Below are 18,513 nucleotides of genomic sequence, written 5' to 3' on the forward strand. Positions count from 1 at the left end.
GGAATTGATGATAGGGCAGTTATAACTAATGGAAGATAAGGAAAGCGCACATACGCATACAAGCGAGGCCGTGCTTTTGTGTCAGCCCTTCGGTTGTCTAGAGGGGTGTATAAAATAGTCTGTTATTTGAGTTGTATTCGATTTGACAACTCAATGGCCAAATTTTTTTTATTGTGTCTTTGCCCAGACAGTATAGGCAAAGGTTGCTAGTGGCTATGGGGGAGGGGGGGGGGGGGACAGAAAAAAAGGTTTGAGAAATTTACAGTAGAATCCATCTACAATGATTGTCTAAGTTATGTGAGAGCATTTTCATGGAATGCACACACACACAGACATTCTTCAACCTCCATTACATCATTGTTAACTTCACTTGTAGCAAAGACAGTTATCACAGGATGGTGTGTGCTGAAGTGTGATCCATATATTTCCACACCCCTTGTCCATTGTTAGTGTTGGATGCAATGTGTGTTTACCTAAGCTTTAAGTGTGTAGCAATGTTCTCTTTGTAATATATTCTCAATTTTGTTTTACATGAACTAAAGAAAAAAAGTTACCATGGTGTCGATGATAGTTATAGCTCACCATGTTGCAGGCCCAGGTTTGATTCCTCGCAGGGGACTAAATTTTCTTAATTTCTTAATTTACGTGGTGATCAGTTCCAGGCCTCACAGATGCCCGCTTCTTACCTATGCAAGCATCTTATTGTCCTACATACTCTGTGGCCTTTATAAACTTTTAGCATGGCATTGAGGATAGTTACTCGCTTACCATGCTGCAGACCCGGGTTCGATTCCTCACAGCGGACTCAATTTTCTTAATTCCTTTTTTACACGGCAATTGTTTCGAGGCCAGACAGATACCCTCTTCTTCTTCTTATCTATGCAAGCGTTGTACTGACACACGTATTCTGCGTCCCTTGCCAACTGTTAACTTGGTGCCAAGGCTAGTTACTCACTTACCATACTGAAGACCCAGGTTCAATCCCTCACAGGGGACTAAATTTCCTAATTATTTTTTTACGTGGCAGTTGTTTTGAGGCCGGACAGATACCCTCTACTTCTTCTTCTTATCTATACAAGCATCGTACTGTCGCAGGTATTCTGCATCCCTTGTTAACTGTTAGAATGGCGCCGAGGTTAGTTACTTGGCATGCTGAAGACCTGAATTCAATTCCTCACAAGGAACAATCTTTTTAAAATTATTTATTTGTTTATTTATTTTTACAATGTGATTGTTTCAAGGCCAGACAGATACTCCTCTTATCTATGCAAGTGTCATGATGTCGCATCTATAGTCAATGAATGATTTTTCGGACATGCCGGATAATTTGGACGCCTTTGAGGCACCACCACATACCTTATAGAGCCAATGTATAAGGACGTCTGAAATTTCTGACGCTGAAAGCCTTTGTCGTCTGCCTTTTCAGCACTTTTGCCGTGACAGCAGGTCTGAGGGAGCATTAATTTAAGCCACCACCGCTGCCAGTTTGATTATCTGGCAGCCGTAGTAGTCGTTTTGTGCTGTCGTTAGGCCTAGCTGCTTCAGCGTTTGCTGTCGGGCTTGCTGCTGTTCGGTGCTGTGTTTTTCAATTAAAGGATTAGCCGCTGTCGGCACTGGTGCCGACACCACCTTCATCATCCTCGCCTATGGCATCGAAGTGCGAAAAGCATGGCAAGGTCTAAAATGTTGCATAATGCTGGTTCCCGAAAGTCAGCTTTGCTGCAATACGCTGTGTTGTGCAGTCAAGCATACGCAATGTATTGCAATGAAGCATACCAAGAGTGCAAAGGGGCTACTCTCAAGGAACCTAAGATGTGTTCCATTATACACGTGTGCACCCATCCTCTCCTGCCACAGCATGAGTTTTGTGATGCGTAATAATTGTACTAGCAGGCTTTAAAGCGATTTCAGCTATTTTAGTGATTAGTGTATTTAAAGCTATTTTAGTGTTTTTGTTGTCCCTAGGGAATTGGAATAATTGGACATTGACTGTATTAAATGTACATGGCAGCACAGTTTATACATAATATGTGTTTCAAAAATGTTGAGATATCCTTCTTTCCTGCTGTAGAGGGAACTCAACTGATGACAAATGACACAGTAATGACGTGACCATTCTTTTGGTTGGCACTGTACAGAGGCAGAGGCGCTGCAGCTGGATGGCCAAAGTTACGTGGTGATGGATCTGAGCCGCCGGCCAGTGACTTCAACAGAGGACGTTCTGCGCCTGCGCTTTCGAACCAACCATGCAGATGGTCTTATTCTCTACAGTTATGGATCGCAGCGCGATCTCTTCACTCTTCAACTTGTGCACAACCAGCTGCTCTTCACGGTCGACCTTGGTGAGTGGTCCCTTGGAAGTCGCAGCCTCTATGGAATGCAGTGCTGACTTTACAAGTCCGCTTGATACTTAAAAAAACCTTCTGTTCCTCCCCGAAACAGTGGGCAGGATCCCGGCTATGCAAAGGATTTGGCTTAATCTGTGTCATTCCTGGTATACGAGGTCTGTTAGAAAAGTATCTGCCCTTATTTCTTTTTGCGAACAAGCGCGCTTGCATCAGACGACCTTGAACCTTCGTGCGCATGCACGAATTTTTTCCCGCCTGCTGATAGCGTCAGTTGCTAGGATGCAGCGTTTGAGTGAGGTAGTGCGCAGTGCTCTCGTCGGTTTTTTTATTGCAAGGAAAATGATAGAGCAACTGGAGCAGCGCTACTGCATCAAATCTTGCTAGAAACTGGATGACAGCCAAGTGGAAACCATTCGGAATATTCAGACAGCTTTCGGTGACGATGCTATGAGCAGCACACAGATTAAGGAGTGGTACAACCGGTTTAAAGACGGCCGCCCATTGGTGGAGAGCGAGCCATGCTCCGGTCGGCCATAACCATGCCGAAATGACTAGATCATTGCTGAAGTGAACGTTGTGGTGATGCGGGACCGTCGTGTGACTATCCGAGAAATTGCGGAAGAGGTGGGGCATCAGCACTTTTTCTGCACATTCCATTATGACCGAAGGTTTGGTCGTGAAGAGAGTTGCGGTGAAATTCGTGCCGAAGCTGCTCACAGTGGAGCAAAAGCAACTTCGTGTTGAAGTCTCACAGGACATACTGGATTCCATAAACAGTGACCTCGACTTCATGAACACCATAATCACTGGGGACGAGTCTTGGGTGTACGGGTACGACCCGGAAACCAAATCCCAGTTGTCACAGTGAAAGCATTCCATGTGTCACCAAGACCGAAGAAGGCGCGCCAAGTGCGCAGCAACGTCTAAGTGATGCTGACTGCTTTCTTTGACTCCCGCGGTGTGGTACACCACGAGTACGCACCACAGGGTCAAACAATCACCAAAGAGTACTACAGGGATGTCCTCCGTTGCCTACGTGATGCTGTGCAGCACAAGAGACCGAAGTTGTGGTCAACAGGAAATTGGCGCATCCATCACGACAATGCTCCTGCACATTCCTCACACTTGATTCAAACTTTTTTGGTGAAAAACCAGACTCCTGTAGTTCAACAGGTTTCTTACTCTCCTGATATGGCCCTCTGCGACTTCTAACTGTTTCCCAAGAACCAGAGGCCATTGAAAGGAGCGCGATTTCAGACAAGAGAGGACATTATGGCTGCAACGACAGCTAAGCTAAACTCCATTCTGAAAGAGGCCTTCATGGAATGCTTCCAACAATGGCAGCACCGCTGGGAGAAGTGTGTGGAGTCCCAAGGAGACTAATTTGAGGGTGATTAGGTTTCCAACGCTCCAGTTATGCCTGTTTTTTTTTTTTTTTTCTTCGGGCAAAGGTCGGATACTTTTTTAACAGACCTCATATCTGTGCATTCCCTGGAAAGCTGAGAAATGTTTTGGCTGAGTAAAATAGTGGTTGCTTGAAGTTACAGTGTCATTAAGAGCACTGATGCTGACCTCAGGACATACATCTGAACTTTCCAGTGCTGTTTGATTCTTCCTGCAGTGGTGTTTTTAATGCAATAGTGTTAAAGGGCCCCGTGTCGCAGAAAATGTGGTGTTGGCGTCGGGGGCGTTGCCCGGCCAAGAAAATCATCTCGAACCACGCCTACCATGCAGGCTCTCCGGGTGGCGCAGAGGCGCTGGTGAACTAATTGAATTTATCAAAGTAAAATGTGTCAGAAAAATCATAAAGTATGACATAACCACAACAGTGTTGGATTGTAATTTGAATATACGAGAAAACATAATTCTCTTACAGCTTAAACTCAAACACAAGCCTCTTTTCCAGCATTTCTACCACTCATACAGTGGCGCGCCGTGGTTTCCTCCTTGCAGAAATACCATCCATATGGCGCTTGCCTCCTCGGCAGCCTACAACAGCATTGCATGTAAGCTCCCTATGGCAGTCACATGTGGAGGCGAAGTTTGAGAAAAAAATTAGCATTGGCTTAGCTTGACTATGCCAGGATATACGTAGCGTGAGCCAAGTCGGCCACATCGTTCAGAGCCGGTAGACATGGTGGCATGGGCGGGTAACGATACCCATTGGTAACGCTAAAGAGTGGAATCTTCTGCTTAACGAGAAAGTTCTTGCACGTTGTACAAACCTGCGCCACGGTTTTACCCCACTCAGGCGCCGCCGCTAAACTCAACGTTTCACGCATGGCACTACTTACCGGCATCAAGTCTTTCATGTGCCACTGTCTTTTACACACGTCACACACATATCCAAACGGATTGTTTACAAAGTCAGTCTTGAAGGTCCGAGTCGCACTGGCACTTTCGCCAAGTTTCACCGTATAGTCAGTCAATCGGCGAGCCTTGACGTCATCGACAGCGTCTTGTTGTTGCTGCTGCTGAGATGGTCGGGCACGTCGCTCAGCCTCCTGGCGACGCCGCTTTGTTAGACGTTCTTCCCTTTGCTCCAGGTATCTCCAGGTTTTGTCTACTTGTTGTGTGCCTATTTCAGATTTGCAGACATTACAGAAAAAAAAAAGCAACCACTTACAATTACTTCATTCAAAAATGTAATTGATTACAGCGATCATTTACCGCTGCACAAAATTAAATGAACAATTACTAAAATGTAATTGATTACACTTACGTTACCTTCCTCCCAACCTTTGTTAATACTGTACTAAAACATGTAAATATATAATTAGCTACGTTGGCCCTTTCAGTGCGTCTTCTGCAGCCCTTCACACAGTGTTTATTTTCGCTAACAATTGCTTTTTAAAATTTGATTCACTTATCTTCTCTCTGTTTTTTGGGAAGACATCAGGCAGCGACACTGATGTGCATGCTGGAGGGAAGGGCGGTGTTGTAACGTTCAAACACCTTGTGCACAAGATTGTGGTTATTGAACGCCGTGATGCGCGCGTCCTGGTTCTCTATGAGGCACAGTGCTTCATTGTCGCTGGGGCTTGTATTGTGAAGTGTTAGAGTCACGGTATTGTAGGCTTCCGCAAGGGCTTGGCGTTTCACAGTGTTGATACTTTAATCGTGATATCAGTAATCAGGGAAGCAGCAATGTGGCATGTGCATTTGTGGAACATCGCAGGTGGCGAAGGGGTGGTGACCGAGGTGTGGTGCGGCAGCCTGCTGGACGATAACCTGTGGCACGATGTACAGGTCTCCCGTTTTCGACGAGAGCTGGTTTTCACAGTTGACCGTGTGGTGGTTCGTCAGCGGCTGAAAGGCGATTCCTTCCAACTGGATTTGAATAGAGAGGCAAGCGTCATTTTGACCTTTCCTTAAAGATCTGAAGTCAAACGGTGACAGGATACATATTCTGATGGAATTCCTGGCTGCGCAATGGCCTCACCTGGACCAGTAGTAAAATCTTGTTAAAACGGCAAGCAAGATGCCAACCAAGGCGTCCTTACCTAAACTTTTAAATGTTTAGAAGATGCTACGGCTTGCATACAGAAGCTTTTGTATAGCAGTATAGCAAAGGACAAACTCCGAAACCTGGATTTTTTGTTTGGCATTCTGCTGGAAATGTCTGAAATGTCTAAAATGTCTAAAATTCAATTAGCGTAGCTACCTAGCATAATATACTTCTGAACAAGCAGTTCGATTTCAGCAGGTCAGTGTCCCTTTCTTCATTATTTCTATTGTCAATGAAGCATAGTTAATTTCCGTGTGCTTTCTGTGGGTTCATTGTACAGTTTAGTCATATGGCTGTAAATTAAAAAAAAAAAACAATCATGCCCCTTGAATCCCCTGAACCTTCTGCTCTGAAGATCTATCTTTCAAGGATGTGACTTGTGTTAGCATTTACAACGCGCAGTAAAGGGGCTGCCACCTGTGGTGGCTGTAAAAACTTTTTAACAAAGTCACTTTGCTTGCTGTGCTTTCAAGCTGTTGTCCAAAAACCGCTTGAAAATTTTAGCATACTCGGGCTCCTACACGGGCTCCATAAAATTTTTTTCTTCGTTATATATAGCCATGAGCCAAAAGTTTCTGTTTAATAGGAACATTTTTTCTTAAGGATGATTGTGTTCATATGTTAACCTAAAGAAGCAAGAGCAGTCTGCCCTAAATTTTGTGGTCAGGCCAAAGGTATCATAGAATACGTGGGAACGAAGATTTGCAAACTTTTACTGCGGTGAATAACCGTGTGACTCTTCGTTTTGTGTTGTTCTCAAGATTACTGCATGGCCTGATTATAACTGTAGGGATTACGTAAATCTTGTCCTTACAAGTAGTGTAAAATGTTGCTTCGCAGAAACAGAAGAACAGAATGACTTTATCAAAACCCAGTGCTCGCTCACAAAATCTGTACTTGTAGGGAAGCCACAAGGCAAATCTTATACTTTGAAGGCAAGGGCAGTCCTCGAGCACGGCGTCCGACCGCTGGTTGCACTGTGCTGCCAAAAGATGGCAGCACTCTTGCATAAAGCCTGGCAAGTTTTCATGAGCATTCTCCATCTTTATTTGTTCTTTTTTCTTTATTTTTCAGCTTTATATTGGTGGTATGCCAAACTTCAACCAAGAAGGCATCAAAGTGGCTGCCAATTTCTCCGGCTGTCTGGAGAACCTGATGATAAATGACACTAATGTTGCGTATGAACTGAAGCGGGATCGGGAGAGCTATATATACAGCAAGGTCGGACAAGTGCTGTACAACTGTAGGGTAAGTAGAGAAATTTCTTGTACTAAAAAAGCCTGCTTTGCATGTTTTTAAAGGGCCCCAGACAAGGTTTGGGCATTGCAAGCAGACAAGTGCGGTGCATAGATCACGCTGTGGTGATTGCATCTACAAAGTACCGAGCAGCTGCACGGTAGAAAAACAACTAAAATTCCAAAGAGAAGGCCCGGCGCTTATTGCATTTGCTTATTGTTCTCTGAATACCCTCGATAATTCGTCATTCGGTTAATTCGGACATTTTTTTCGGTCCCGTGAAATCTGAATTAACGAGGTATTACTGTATAACCAAAATTTTCTGTGAAGCCCAACTGAGAAGCAGCTAAAAATTTGGACATACCAAAAGAGTGCACTGGTACATTTCTTGAGGTTACTCGCGCTACACCAAATGAGCAGTTACTCTGAATTTTCCAATGCTCAGGGTTGTCTTTGCAAACACTATTTGTTTCATGTAAAGCAATCGCCATGTTTTGAGTATGACCCCTTGTTCGGAGCACCAAGCTCGAGTGATCAAAAGGCAGAGAGTTGGCAGTATCTTGCTGTCGTGGTTAGAGAGGTAACACGATGATGAACAGGGAGGTAAGTAAAGCCTTCCTCGTGCAGCAGTTTGGCAAGGAGTCTGTGTCAGGCAAACCTTTGACTTCCCTGTAAAGTAGAAATTGCACTGCTAAAAAGAGGTTGCCAGCTGCATGACACTGTCGTAAGAAATTCATAAATTATTGTTATTTTTACAGTATTTATGCATACTTGTTACTCTGCTTTATGTTAGGACTTCAATCAAAGATAGCATCAAAGTGGAAGCTAATTTCTCCGTTGATAGAGATTCCTTGCCAAGCTGTTGCCACATGAATATTCATCGTAGTGTCACCCATAATCACATCTTCAAGATACTACCGCCTCGTCGCCTTTCCTAATCCACACAAGAAAAGGAAAGCATCAGTGTACTTTTTAGCTTAATGACGGCCTTATCCTGATTGCAGTCTGTGCTTTTTGTCCTGTATTCATGTGTACATCCTTTTCATCTTGTGTAATTCAAAGCAGCACTGCGAACACTGCAATTTCTGAGAGTAATTTATTAATCTTACTTGTGTTTGGTGGCCCTAAGGGTCTTTCAATTTCTGAACGAGCAGCAACCTAGAGAAAAAGAAGAAAAAAGAAACATTAGTGCAATATTTCGAGCCTAATAATAGCCTTATCCTGGTTGCAGTACGAACAAGTCATCCCTGTTACATTTGTCACCTCGGACTCGGTGCTGAAGGTGAACGGCTACATGCAACCGAGCATGAACTGCAGTTTTGATTTCCGGACTTTCAACGAGCGAGGGCTGCTGCTGTACAACAAGTTCTCCATCGAAGGCTATGTCAAGGTAAGCATGGTGGTTGCGCCTATGGGCATCTGCGTCGTGAGCTGTGAAATGGCTCCGTCAACCCCTTGAAGGTCACATTTTTTTTTCGTAAAAAGCGTCTCCCCAGAGTCCCACTTCTTTATTCCAGATTTGATTCTTCATAGAGGCTTATTACGAGAAAAAACAAGCAGAAAGGTTGTTAGGGACTGTAAAGCAACAAACAAATTCTTTGATTTTTTAAACTCGAGCGTTTATTGTTAGGTCTGTGGATAAACTACCATGATAAATTTTTTTTTACAAATGTGATGTTATTCACACAGCTCGTTTTCAGTGTTTTAAATTGGCCTGACGCAACTAGTACTCGTAGTTTGAAACATTCCGTTTCATTTTCCATATTTATCATGTCACACCAAGGATGCCATCCCAGCAAAGAGAACGGTCAGACGGTCTCTGATCCACACCCGAACTGATGACGAAGGGCCAGAAGAATATAAAATGATGTGGGTCATTAGAGAATACGGCCCCAGGAATGCGAGGCCCCGGAGAAAGCGAGGCACACCGTGTGAGCACCCACAAACAAGCAAGCTCAGTTTGTGCGCATCCGTCATAAAAGTAAGACGCGTGAGAATCTTGCAGTTGTCAAATGTTAAATCTCTAAATTAGGTTCTAGCGGTTCTCGTTGACTATATACATATACACATCTACCACGCCTGATATTCGAATAAAAACGGTAAGTGAAATTATGGAGAAAGGAATGACAGAAGAAGTGTGGGATGGATAAAACGGGGGAGACCTGGGACTGCGGGTAGGAAGGTGAAGACTGCTGGCGTTTTTATCTGACAATGAACTCCTGACAAGGGATTCTCCTGACAAGCGACTATAGTGACTCTAATGTCATCCAGAGTACACAGTCCACCTGAATACTTTTCTTTAACGCTATGACTTGCTTCCAAAGAGTAATGACGCTCCAAGTAGGTTTGGATGTACTAACTAACTTGCCTGGTATTATTACAGAAAGTTGCCCCTGCTTTGTGATTAGAGTGCATACGAAAGTGTATAGAATCTCTTCTGTGGCTCCTAAATATTTAGGGTTATGGTATCATGTGTTTCTTAAAGTGAATGAGAAAAGACTAATTCAGTTTAGACTGACAAAGTATTATTTCAGAACCCCGTTTTCGTTCAACTTTGTGGTAATACGTTGATTATTTGAAAAGAAAATGAACTTCAAGTTTTCATTATTTGAATTGGGCGTTGATGCCCACTGCGGTGGCGCAGTGGATAAGGCATTCTGCTGCTGCGCACGAAGTTGCTGGCTGCGGCCACCACATTTTGCTATCATCGAAATGGGAAAATGCTCATGTGCTTAGACTTATGAGCACGTTAAAGAATCCCAGGCGGTCAAAATTAATCCATAAGATTGGAGCCTATCCCGGCCATGGCGGCCACATTTCAATGGGGGCGAAATGCGAAAACACCCGCGTGCTTAGATTTAGGTGCACGTTAAAGAACCCCAGGTGGTCCAAATTTTTCGGAGTCCCCCATTATGGCGTGCCTCATAATCAGATTGTGGTTTTGACCCGTAAAACCCCATAGTTTATTTAATTTAAATTTTAAGATTGGTAGCCGACCACTATAGCGCCTGCACAGCCCCAGTGTTGCTTTATGACGTTTAACCCCACGAATCAGTCAATTTCGAATAACGTCCGTGTGATGTCACAGATGTTAAAAGGGGCCCTGAGCCACCCCTCAGGCTTGGCGAAAAAACACATTCAGCGGATGGCATACGCTGCTGTGAACATCCCAGCCAAATTATTCACTCATGTGCCACGCGTGGGGCTCACAATCGGAGCGCGAAGTCACCTTTTTCTCAAACGCTCTCGTTGCAACAGAAGCTATGTTCTTCACTCTGTTCTGTGTGCTTTATGTCGTCATAAGCACATTCCCTTAGACTGCTGCTATTGATTGCTGCAGTGGGCTACGCAGCGTAGATACCGCGACCACCGCGAGGTGCCGCCACGAGTCCACTGGCTAAGCGCACTGTGGCTTGCTGAGGACAACCACGTTTAGCTTGCGTTTAGTGCATCATAGGCACCAGAATCGGAAGTCGTGGATGAAATTTGAACTGCGCGCCACGGTGACATTTAGAAGTCAGAGCTTTGTGGGCACGCCCCACTTTGCCGTAGCCTTCGCAGTGCAAGGCATTGAAGAAGGAACGGGAGCACAGGGCAGGCCGTGTTTGATAGCCAATAACTCCGCTTCTGCAGAACGCATTGAAGTACTTTTTGCGGCAAAGTATTTCTGGAATAGCCTATTTTCACCTCAAATGTCTATCTCTACTTCGATAAAAAGTGGTTCAGGGCCCCTTTAAGGTGCCAATCTTTCGTATTTGGGCTGCTGTGACTTGGTGAAAGTTCTTGAAGCTTGCTAAGCTCAGCCTTTGGCTCTTTCAGATACAGTGTAGTCAATCTTTACCGATAAGAAAATTAACTAGACCCCAGCAGACATCAAAATTCCTGATTTTGCGGGGGCAGGTGCGGAAACTTGAAAGGTGGCATTGCTACTTGCGATTCGTTTCTGCAGCTTTTCTGGCTTTTAGGCCACCCTTACGGTAAAAGTTGCTTTTGTGGTGTTATAGAAGGGTAATTTACTATTGCAGCTCAAATAAATTTTCTCTTTAATGTCCCTTTAACTAACTAAACAGGATCAATTGAATTCTGCAGAACTTTGCAAGGTGGCGGTGGATTCATGAAAGGGGAAGTTGCTGTACACCTGACTTCAGCACAGTGCTGCAGTGGAAATCCACACATATCCCTCAGGGACTAAGAGAATGTAGCCATATTTCTCCATGTTTGTCAACACAGGCTTATAAGCTTGCTGGTAATTTTTGCTCGCAGCTATTCCTGGATGCAGGCCGCATTCGGGTTGAGCTTCAGGGCAAGAAGACACCTGTGGTTCTCCTCAAGCCATTTGATCGTAAGTGTTGCCGATTTCCTCCCTGCCCTGATGCTGGTGCGATTGTTTGCAGTTACATGTCTAACTTTTTGCTGTGGAAGCATCTCGGCAACAACACTGTCATGGGCAGTTTACATGGAGGCAACTCATTCATGCATGAGACTAAGCCAAAGCAACCAGCAGAAAACTGATTGTGAGTTCCACTGATTCTACTCCCTCTGCTGTTCCACTCAACAGCAGGGAGGAGGGGGGTTTGCACAGAACCATTTAAAAGGAGATAGAAAGATCAAGGAAGAAAGGGGGGGGGGGGAGGGGAAGAAAGCGGGAAGGTTAACCAAGGTCACGCACAGTAGTCTACACTACGTATGAGGAACTTTTTACAGTGGACAGATGCTTGTGATGCAGTCACTGACTTTCCCATGACACAGCTCACACATGCATCATTTTCTGTAAGAGTGTTTATCTCTAATTTCTCTAAGAGTGTTATTTGGCTGATGTCATTAAGGAGTTGGTCACTGATTTTTCATTGATGTCTTTACATGGCCACTCACTATGATCACACACTTGCGAAGCAGCAGCACTGTTGTACAAGCCTGCAAATTGTGAAGTTTTTTTCTAATCTTAATATAGTGCTGAACTTGTGAATATTCATCAAGGAGCTTGGACACAATCTCTGTTCCACAGAACTCCTGAACGACGGCCAGTGGCATCGCCTGATACTGGCCTTGCAGACCAACCGCATTGAGCTGCACTTGGATGGAGTGCCCAGCATCACCACACGTCTCTTCTCCCTAGAGACGGGCGGCCTGTACCTAGTTGGAGGTATGACTCCACGGCTAGTCTCAAGCTCCTTCTAATGCTTTTTGTACTCCAAGTACACTACCATTCGTTGCTTTAGCTCTTTGTAATTCTGGCACAATTTTTTCCAAGTGCATGTGGTAACACTATTGCAATGAAAGCCTTTGCTATGAAATCATCTGTGTAGCAAAGGGGACAACATGACTTGGCCAGCTGATACATACAGTAGTGACACGTGTACTTGTTTATCTTTTTCTGGTGACCGCTTTTCACCGGCTAACAAATGTTAAACGTTATTGCTCGGCACCGCCTGCATGTATCGGAACATTCTCGATTCTTGTAGCTGATTCTATCTGTTGTCTGTGTTGTCGTTGAACCTTTTGTAATCAGATTGCGGGCATGACACAAATAGTGTTGTACATTCAAGAACTTGTGCGAGCACCACCAATTACGCTGGAACGTTCAATGAGTCAAATGTAAATGGCTGACGAATGTGCTCGCCGCTGTCATTGTGCTGAGTGGTGCTTGTTTTGCTTCACCCAGTAAACAGTTAGTTTTGTGACTTGCTTTGTGCCACTGTGGTTGTTCACCGTCACGATAGCATGGCAGTAGTGAAAAAAAGATATGATATCCTTGTTTCCTGTGGAAAAAATCATTACAGTAAAAGCTCGTTAATTTGGCCCTTGTTAATTCGGAAAATCGGTTAATTCAGACACTTCCTTTGGTCCCGGCAGGCGTTTTCATTATTTAATGCAATGAAGCTCTCGTTAATTCAGACGTATTTGGCCGCACAACGGTTAATTCGGACAACTCTCGGTGCTCAGCGAGCGCAGAGCGCCGCAAATGTGCGCCGCAAACGAGCCATAACTAGAGTGTACTCTACCATAACGGTGTTAGCGTCCACCGAAATGAAGCGACGGAGTTCGCATCGCCATAGCCATCAGTGGAAATCGTACAGGAATGAGAGCAACGCCAGAACGCTTCGTGCGTATTTGAGTCTTTAAAGCTTTTATTCTTGCGTTTGCCAGCTCGCATAGCACCGCGTTGGCCGCGTGCCTTTAAAACTGCGTAGTCGCCATCCGTGATCGCGTTTATAGCGGCCGCGGTTTCGTCCGCAGCGGTTGCGGCAAAAAGTAGTTTTGTTTTCACTCAAGTGTCCGTGCCGACAGGGAATGGAATACGAACTCCTTGAAAAGAAAAAAAAAAAGAAAAGAAATTTGAGCCATTTCACGGCGCCACGCGTTGTTTTCCATCCTTCTCCGCATCGCCAGCCTCGCGCGCCTCTGTCCCGTTGCCCTTCCGCCCCTCCGAACAAGAATGGTCCGCGCCCATAGCACTGTAAGCGACGCCACCCTCCGCAACATGAATGGACCGCCCAAAACAACGTCCACCGAAACGAAGCGACAGAGTTCGCATCGCTGGCTGTAGTAATCACTAAAAATCGTACTGGAATGACAACAACGCCGAAGGCTTCGTGCCTCTTTGTGCCTTTAAAGCTTGCGTCTACCGCCACACATAGCACCGCGTTGGCCGCGTGCCTTCATGACTGCGTAGTCACCATCCATGATCGTCTTGATAGCGGCCGCGATTCCGTCTGCAGCGGTTGCCGCAAACAGTAGTTTCGTTTTGACTCGGTACGCATGTCGGCCGCGTGCCTTCATAACTCGGTAGTCGCCATGCATGATCGCGTCGATATCGACAGCGGTTTCGTCCGCAGTTGCAGCAAACGGTAGTTTCAGTTTGACTCTGCGTGCGTCGGCCGCGCGCCTTCAGAACCGCAAGGCCGCTGTGCATGATCGCGTTGACAGCAGCCGCGGTTGCGGCAAAGAATAGTTTCGTTTTTTCTCAGTGCAAAGCTGTCGATGATGAAGAGAGAGAATGTGGTTGTGAAGAGGAAGAGGGGCACCGTCTACATCATGATGGGTGGCGACCCGGCGACATTGGCGAAAAAATAAACGGGATGTGCGCGCGCTAGTGAAAAGCGCGTCTCAGATGAAGATGCCCGCCGCGGCCGCGATGTGGAGGAAGTCGCGAGGCCTTCGCCGCTGCGAGCTCTAATCAGTCGCGAGATGACGAGAGTTGCAGCTTCCGCATTGCGTTTATGCAAAATAGAAACAGAATTTGCTGATTCATACTCCAAATAAGAGCATGTGACGTAGTAAGCATTTATTTGTTTTCTTGATACCCTCAATAATTCGACATTCGGTTAATTCGGACATTTTTTTTTCGGTCCCGTGAAATCCGAATTAACGAGCTTTTACTGTACCTATGTTTCTAAGCTACTAGTTGTTGTTGCTTTTTCATTAATGTCAAACACAGTGTGCACTGCTGCAGCCAAAGGGACAGAGGTGGATAAAATATTGTTTATTGACAGTGTCACAAAGCTTTTCTCTCCTCCTTTGTTCTGTTGTGACCTGCAATATTGGGCCTTTCTCTCTCTCTTCTTCTTCTTGTTTTTCTTTTGCGAAATGCAAAAACACCCGTGTACTTAGATTTAGGTGCACGTTAAAGATCCCCAGGTGGTCCAAATTTCCGGAGTCCCCCACTGCGGCGTGCCTCATAATGAGATCGTGGTTTTGGCACGTAAAACCCCATACAGTAGAACCCCGCTGTTACGTTCCCGGGTGCTGCGTTTTCCCGGCTGTTACGTCATTTTCGGCCGGTTCCGGCACAGCTCCCATAGAACCCAATGTATTGGTATCCCCGCTGTTACGTCGCAACTGTAGGACCGTTCCCGCATCATACGTTGCGAACTGCCACACCACGCCGGCCCGAGCGGCCATTTTGACTTTTCATGTCGCTTGGCTTGGTTGCTTGACGATGGTATTGGCCGCCCAAAGTGCTGGGGGCGATATTTATTACGTATTTTCGGTTTCCGCCAGCAAAAGTATGGCCTTTGATATCCGCTTTTGCTATCTAAAGATGATGTCTATGACGCGTTGCGGCCCTAAAATTGGTTTTGGCTCATAGATGTTCCGTATAAAGTCCAAGGGCGATAACGCCGTAGCCGCGCGCCGTATGCTTTCTTTCGCGCGCGAGACGCAGTCGTCGGCTCCCCTCGCACGCTTTCACTCGCACATACAGCATACGTCGCCGCGCGACGTATGCTGTATGTGCGAGTGAAAGCGTGCGAGGGAAGCCGCGCGGCCGTATGCTGAATGTGAGAGTGAAAGCGTGCGAGGGGAACCGACGACCGCGTCTCGCGCGCGAAAGAAAAGCAGGGAGGAAGCGCGCCTCCTTCCGTTGCGCTCGAGGCACCAGCGAGGGAGCGAGGGGGGGGGGGGGGTGGATAGCGGGCAGCGTTGTGCTCTGGCATCAGACTGCGTGGCGGTGCGCGGTCCCGTGGGCCGTATCTTGAAAGCGATCTGCATGGGGGCAGATTCTACGCAGTGTAGGTGCGTCGGCGGCTCGTGGCACCAGCGAGGGAGCAGGGGGGGGGGGGGGGGGGATAGCAGGCAGCGTTGTGCTCTGGCATCGTACTGCGCGGCGGCGCGCGATCCCGCGGGCCGTACCTTGAAAGTGATCTGCGTGGGGGCAGATTTTACGCAGTGTAGGTGCGTCGGCGGCTCGTGGCTTTGTGCGTGCTGCGTGTTCTCGGCGCTCAGTTTGGGTTGAAGCGATAGACAACAGCACGAAGGTCACTTCGCTCGCTTCTGCAGCGGCGCTTAACTGCGCGTGTCCGCGCTCATCGAGTGTGATGTGTTCATGTTTGCCTGTGGGCGCTGACACCATGTTTGTTAATTAGTTAATAACCGAATGTTTACAAGTTTATACAGACTATAAAACTACTATTCTTACTTTATATAGCTCATCGCAATCGATACTTCGGCTGTCGGGCGAAACTACTTTTTGTCGCACGTAAGAATTAATATTGTGTGCAGTTCAACACTACTCCCATTTCTCAATTTTTCCTGTTTCCTGGCTCTTGCGTTTCCCGGCTCTTACGTTTTTTTTTTACGGTCCCGTGAAAAACGTAACAGCGGGGTTCTACTGTAATTTAATTTTTTTGTTTTTCTTTTTGCGATAGAGAATTATGCCTTAAGGCATAATTCTTAATGTCTATATGTGTATTATATGTGTGCTGTCAGGCCTATGTTGTGTATGAATTGAAGCAGTGTTTTGTGGAATCTGTTTTCATGTATCCAGCGGTCATAGCTGGTTGTGACGCTGTAGCAGAGGCCGCCTTGCAGTAGGAGACGCGAGCGTTCTGATTGTAAGCCTGGACATTTCAATATTACGAGGTACACATCTGCCTCCATCACTGGGACGGAGCAGTATGGACACGTAGCACCCAGTGGTAAATGCGACCAGTTCCTCGTTTAGATTACAGCCTGTGAAAGGGCCATCCTGGCCTGAAGCGTCCTAAGTACTACTTCCTCTGCCTAGTAAGGTGAAGGGAGAGGGAGCAGACACACGATGGGAGAAGAGTGCATGTGTCCTGCTGGAGAAAACTTGTCGGCTCGGAGTGAGTCAAAGGGCTGAGGTGGGAGGGGAATAGACGGAATATCTGGATTAGGGAGGGCAGTGTGCCTGCTGGTCAGCAGCAATGTTGTGAGGGTTTGCAGCATGGCCTTGAATCCAGTGTACCTTGACTCAAGTAGCTGTTTTACTATTCATAGTGTGTATTGTCTACAGATTTCCATTGCCTTGTAAACCTTCTTGAGTTCTTGAATAGCCGCCAAAGAATCAGTGAAGATATCTAGTTTTTGTTCACTACAGCATAATCTGAGTGCCACTATACCAAAGAATTTTCCAATAAATTTGCCTGTTTAACAAAAAAGAATCTAAGTGTTTCAGGTTACATTTTGGTAGTTTAAGACGAACTTAGGACAATGCATCTTTGCCGACTCCTTGTTGTAGCTTTGCATTGATAGCATGCAAGTCCAGTCAGTGCCTGAGTAACAGGCTAAAAAATCTTCTCACTTTCACTTTGAAGCGCGCTGTTGAGAAAATCTGCAAGCGTAAACCGAAAGACAAGTATACAAGCTTCTGTAAGTGGTGCCCGTGATGAATTTCTTTTTTTTTAATTAAAGTCGACATCTCAGTATGGTCAGAATAAAGTTTGATTCGTTTTAGCACACCTATTTTGCCTTATTTAGTACCCTAAGGGATGCAGCCTTTATAATGAAGTTACCTGTATGACAAAGGATATTCCAAGTACTGCTTGTTATAAGTACTTCATTATAAAAGCCTTAGGCTGTGGTTACTCTCATGTCAAAAAAGTGCAAATAGGAAGAAACGAAGTAGACCTGTGTCATGCTTTTCCGTCTATTCTGCTTCTCATTTGTCAGCTTTGAAGCAGAGCGCGGGAGTACTTAATGACCTCGACAAGTGATGAATGTTTAGGAACTGAGGAGGCCCTTCTGCCCATGTGTGCAGGTGGTGTTTATGGGATACAGGGCTTCATCGGCTGCATGCGCTACCTGTACATTGAGGGGCGCTACATCAACGTGCTCACTGTCCCATCCAACCAGGTGGAAGGGCAGCTGCGGCGTGACGCCTGCCAGATGGTGGACCGGTATGCGTGGCTATTTCTCGCTCTCGCTCCTTTATATAGAATGCGTTCTATAGTGAGGTAGAAAGCAGTTCAAGTTAGTTCTAGTGCACCCTGGTCGTGCAGAGTTTGGCGAAACCAACTTGTCTAGTTTAATTCATAAAATCTTGTTCATTTCACATAAGTTGTAGTATGAGAACTTCAGTGTGTATCGCCACACGAGGGTGTAAAAGAGAACTGGGAAAAGATAGTGAAACGTGTCCACAAAGGTTCAGGATTCATCCCCATAACAACAGCTTGTTGATAACCAGGGGGCATGAACCAGCACCTAGTGTTACTTATGGCACATACGACCGGTCATTGCCAAGCACTCCTATGAAGCATACAGAATAATGCTAGTAAAGTCTTCTGTGCGATACAGCTTCGTTGTTTTTTTACCACCATCGGAGTGATCTGATAGTGCTCTGAAACAACCAGTTGAATACGCCATTAGCGTAAGAGGAGTAAGCAGGCTTTGTGCATTTCTGAAGAACGCATCATTTATTGGAAGGGGCAGCAGGGGCGACCAGAAAGAGGCTTGACTGCACAGGCTTACACATGGGGCTGCATTAGTATTCAAGCTGTCATAAGGTTTACACGTGTGAGAGGAGCCTGCTGCTTAGATTGGTGGTATCATTGAAGGACTCCTAATGAGTTTTGGGCATTGCGAAGAGACAAGCGGCGCGCGTCGCATAGATTAGGCGGTAGCAATCGTGTGCAAAGTATCACATCAGTGCATTGTATGAAAACAGCAGAAATTTAAAGGAGA

General features: G+C 45.9%; 1 protein-coding gene across 1 annotated transcript in view; it reads left to right on the plus strand.

Moving 5' to 3' along the window:
* LOC119455881 (neurexin-4) overlaps positions 1 to 18,513 on the plus strand; it is an 88,174-nt gene that overhangs the window by 6,216 nt on the left and 63,445 nt on the right. Inside the window, exons 5-11 of the mRNA XM_037717396.2 lie at positions 2,139 to 2,342; positions 5,527 to 5,696; positions 6,931 to 7,104; positions 8,324 to 8,482; positions 11,356 to 11,434; positions 12,098 to 12,235; positions 17,591 to 17,729. Of these exons, the coding sequence (XP_037573324.1) occupies positions 2,139 to 2,342; positions 5,527 to 5,696; positions 6,931 to 7,104; positions 8,324 to 8,482; positions 11,356 to 11,434; positions 12,098 to 12,235; positions 17,591 to 17,729 (1,063 nt within the window). The remainder of the gene's footprint in view (positions 1 to 2,138; positions 2,343 to 5,526; positions 5,697 to 6,930; positions 7,105 to 8,323; positions 8,483 to 11,355; positions 11,435 to 12,097; positions 12,236 to 17,590; positions 17,730 to 18,513) is intronic.

Source organism: Dermacentor silvarum, chromosome 6 (genome assembly GCF_013339745.2).
Source record: "Dermacentor silvarum isolate Dsil-2018 chromosome 6, BIME_Dsil_1.4, whole genome shotgun sequence".
Classification (NCBI taxonomy): domain Eukaryota; kingdom Metazoa; phylum Arthropoda; class Arachnida; order Ixodida; family Ixodidae; genus Dermacentor; species Dermacentor silvarum.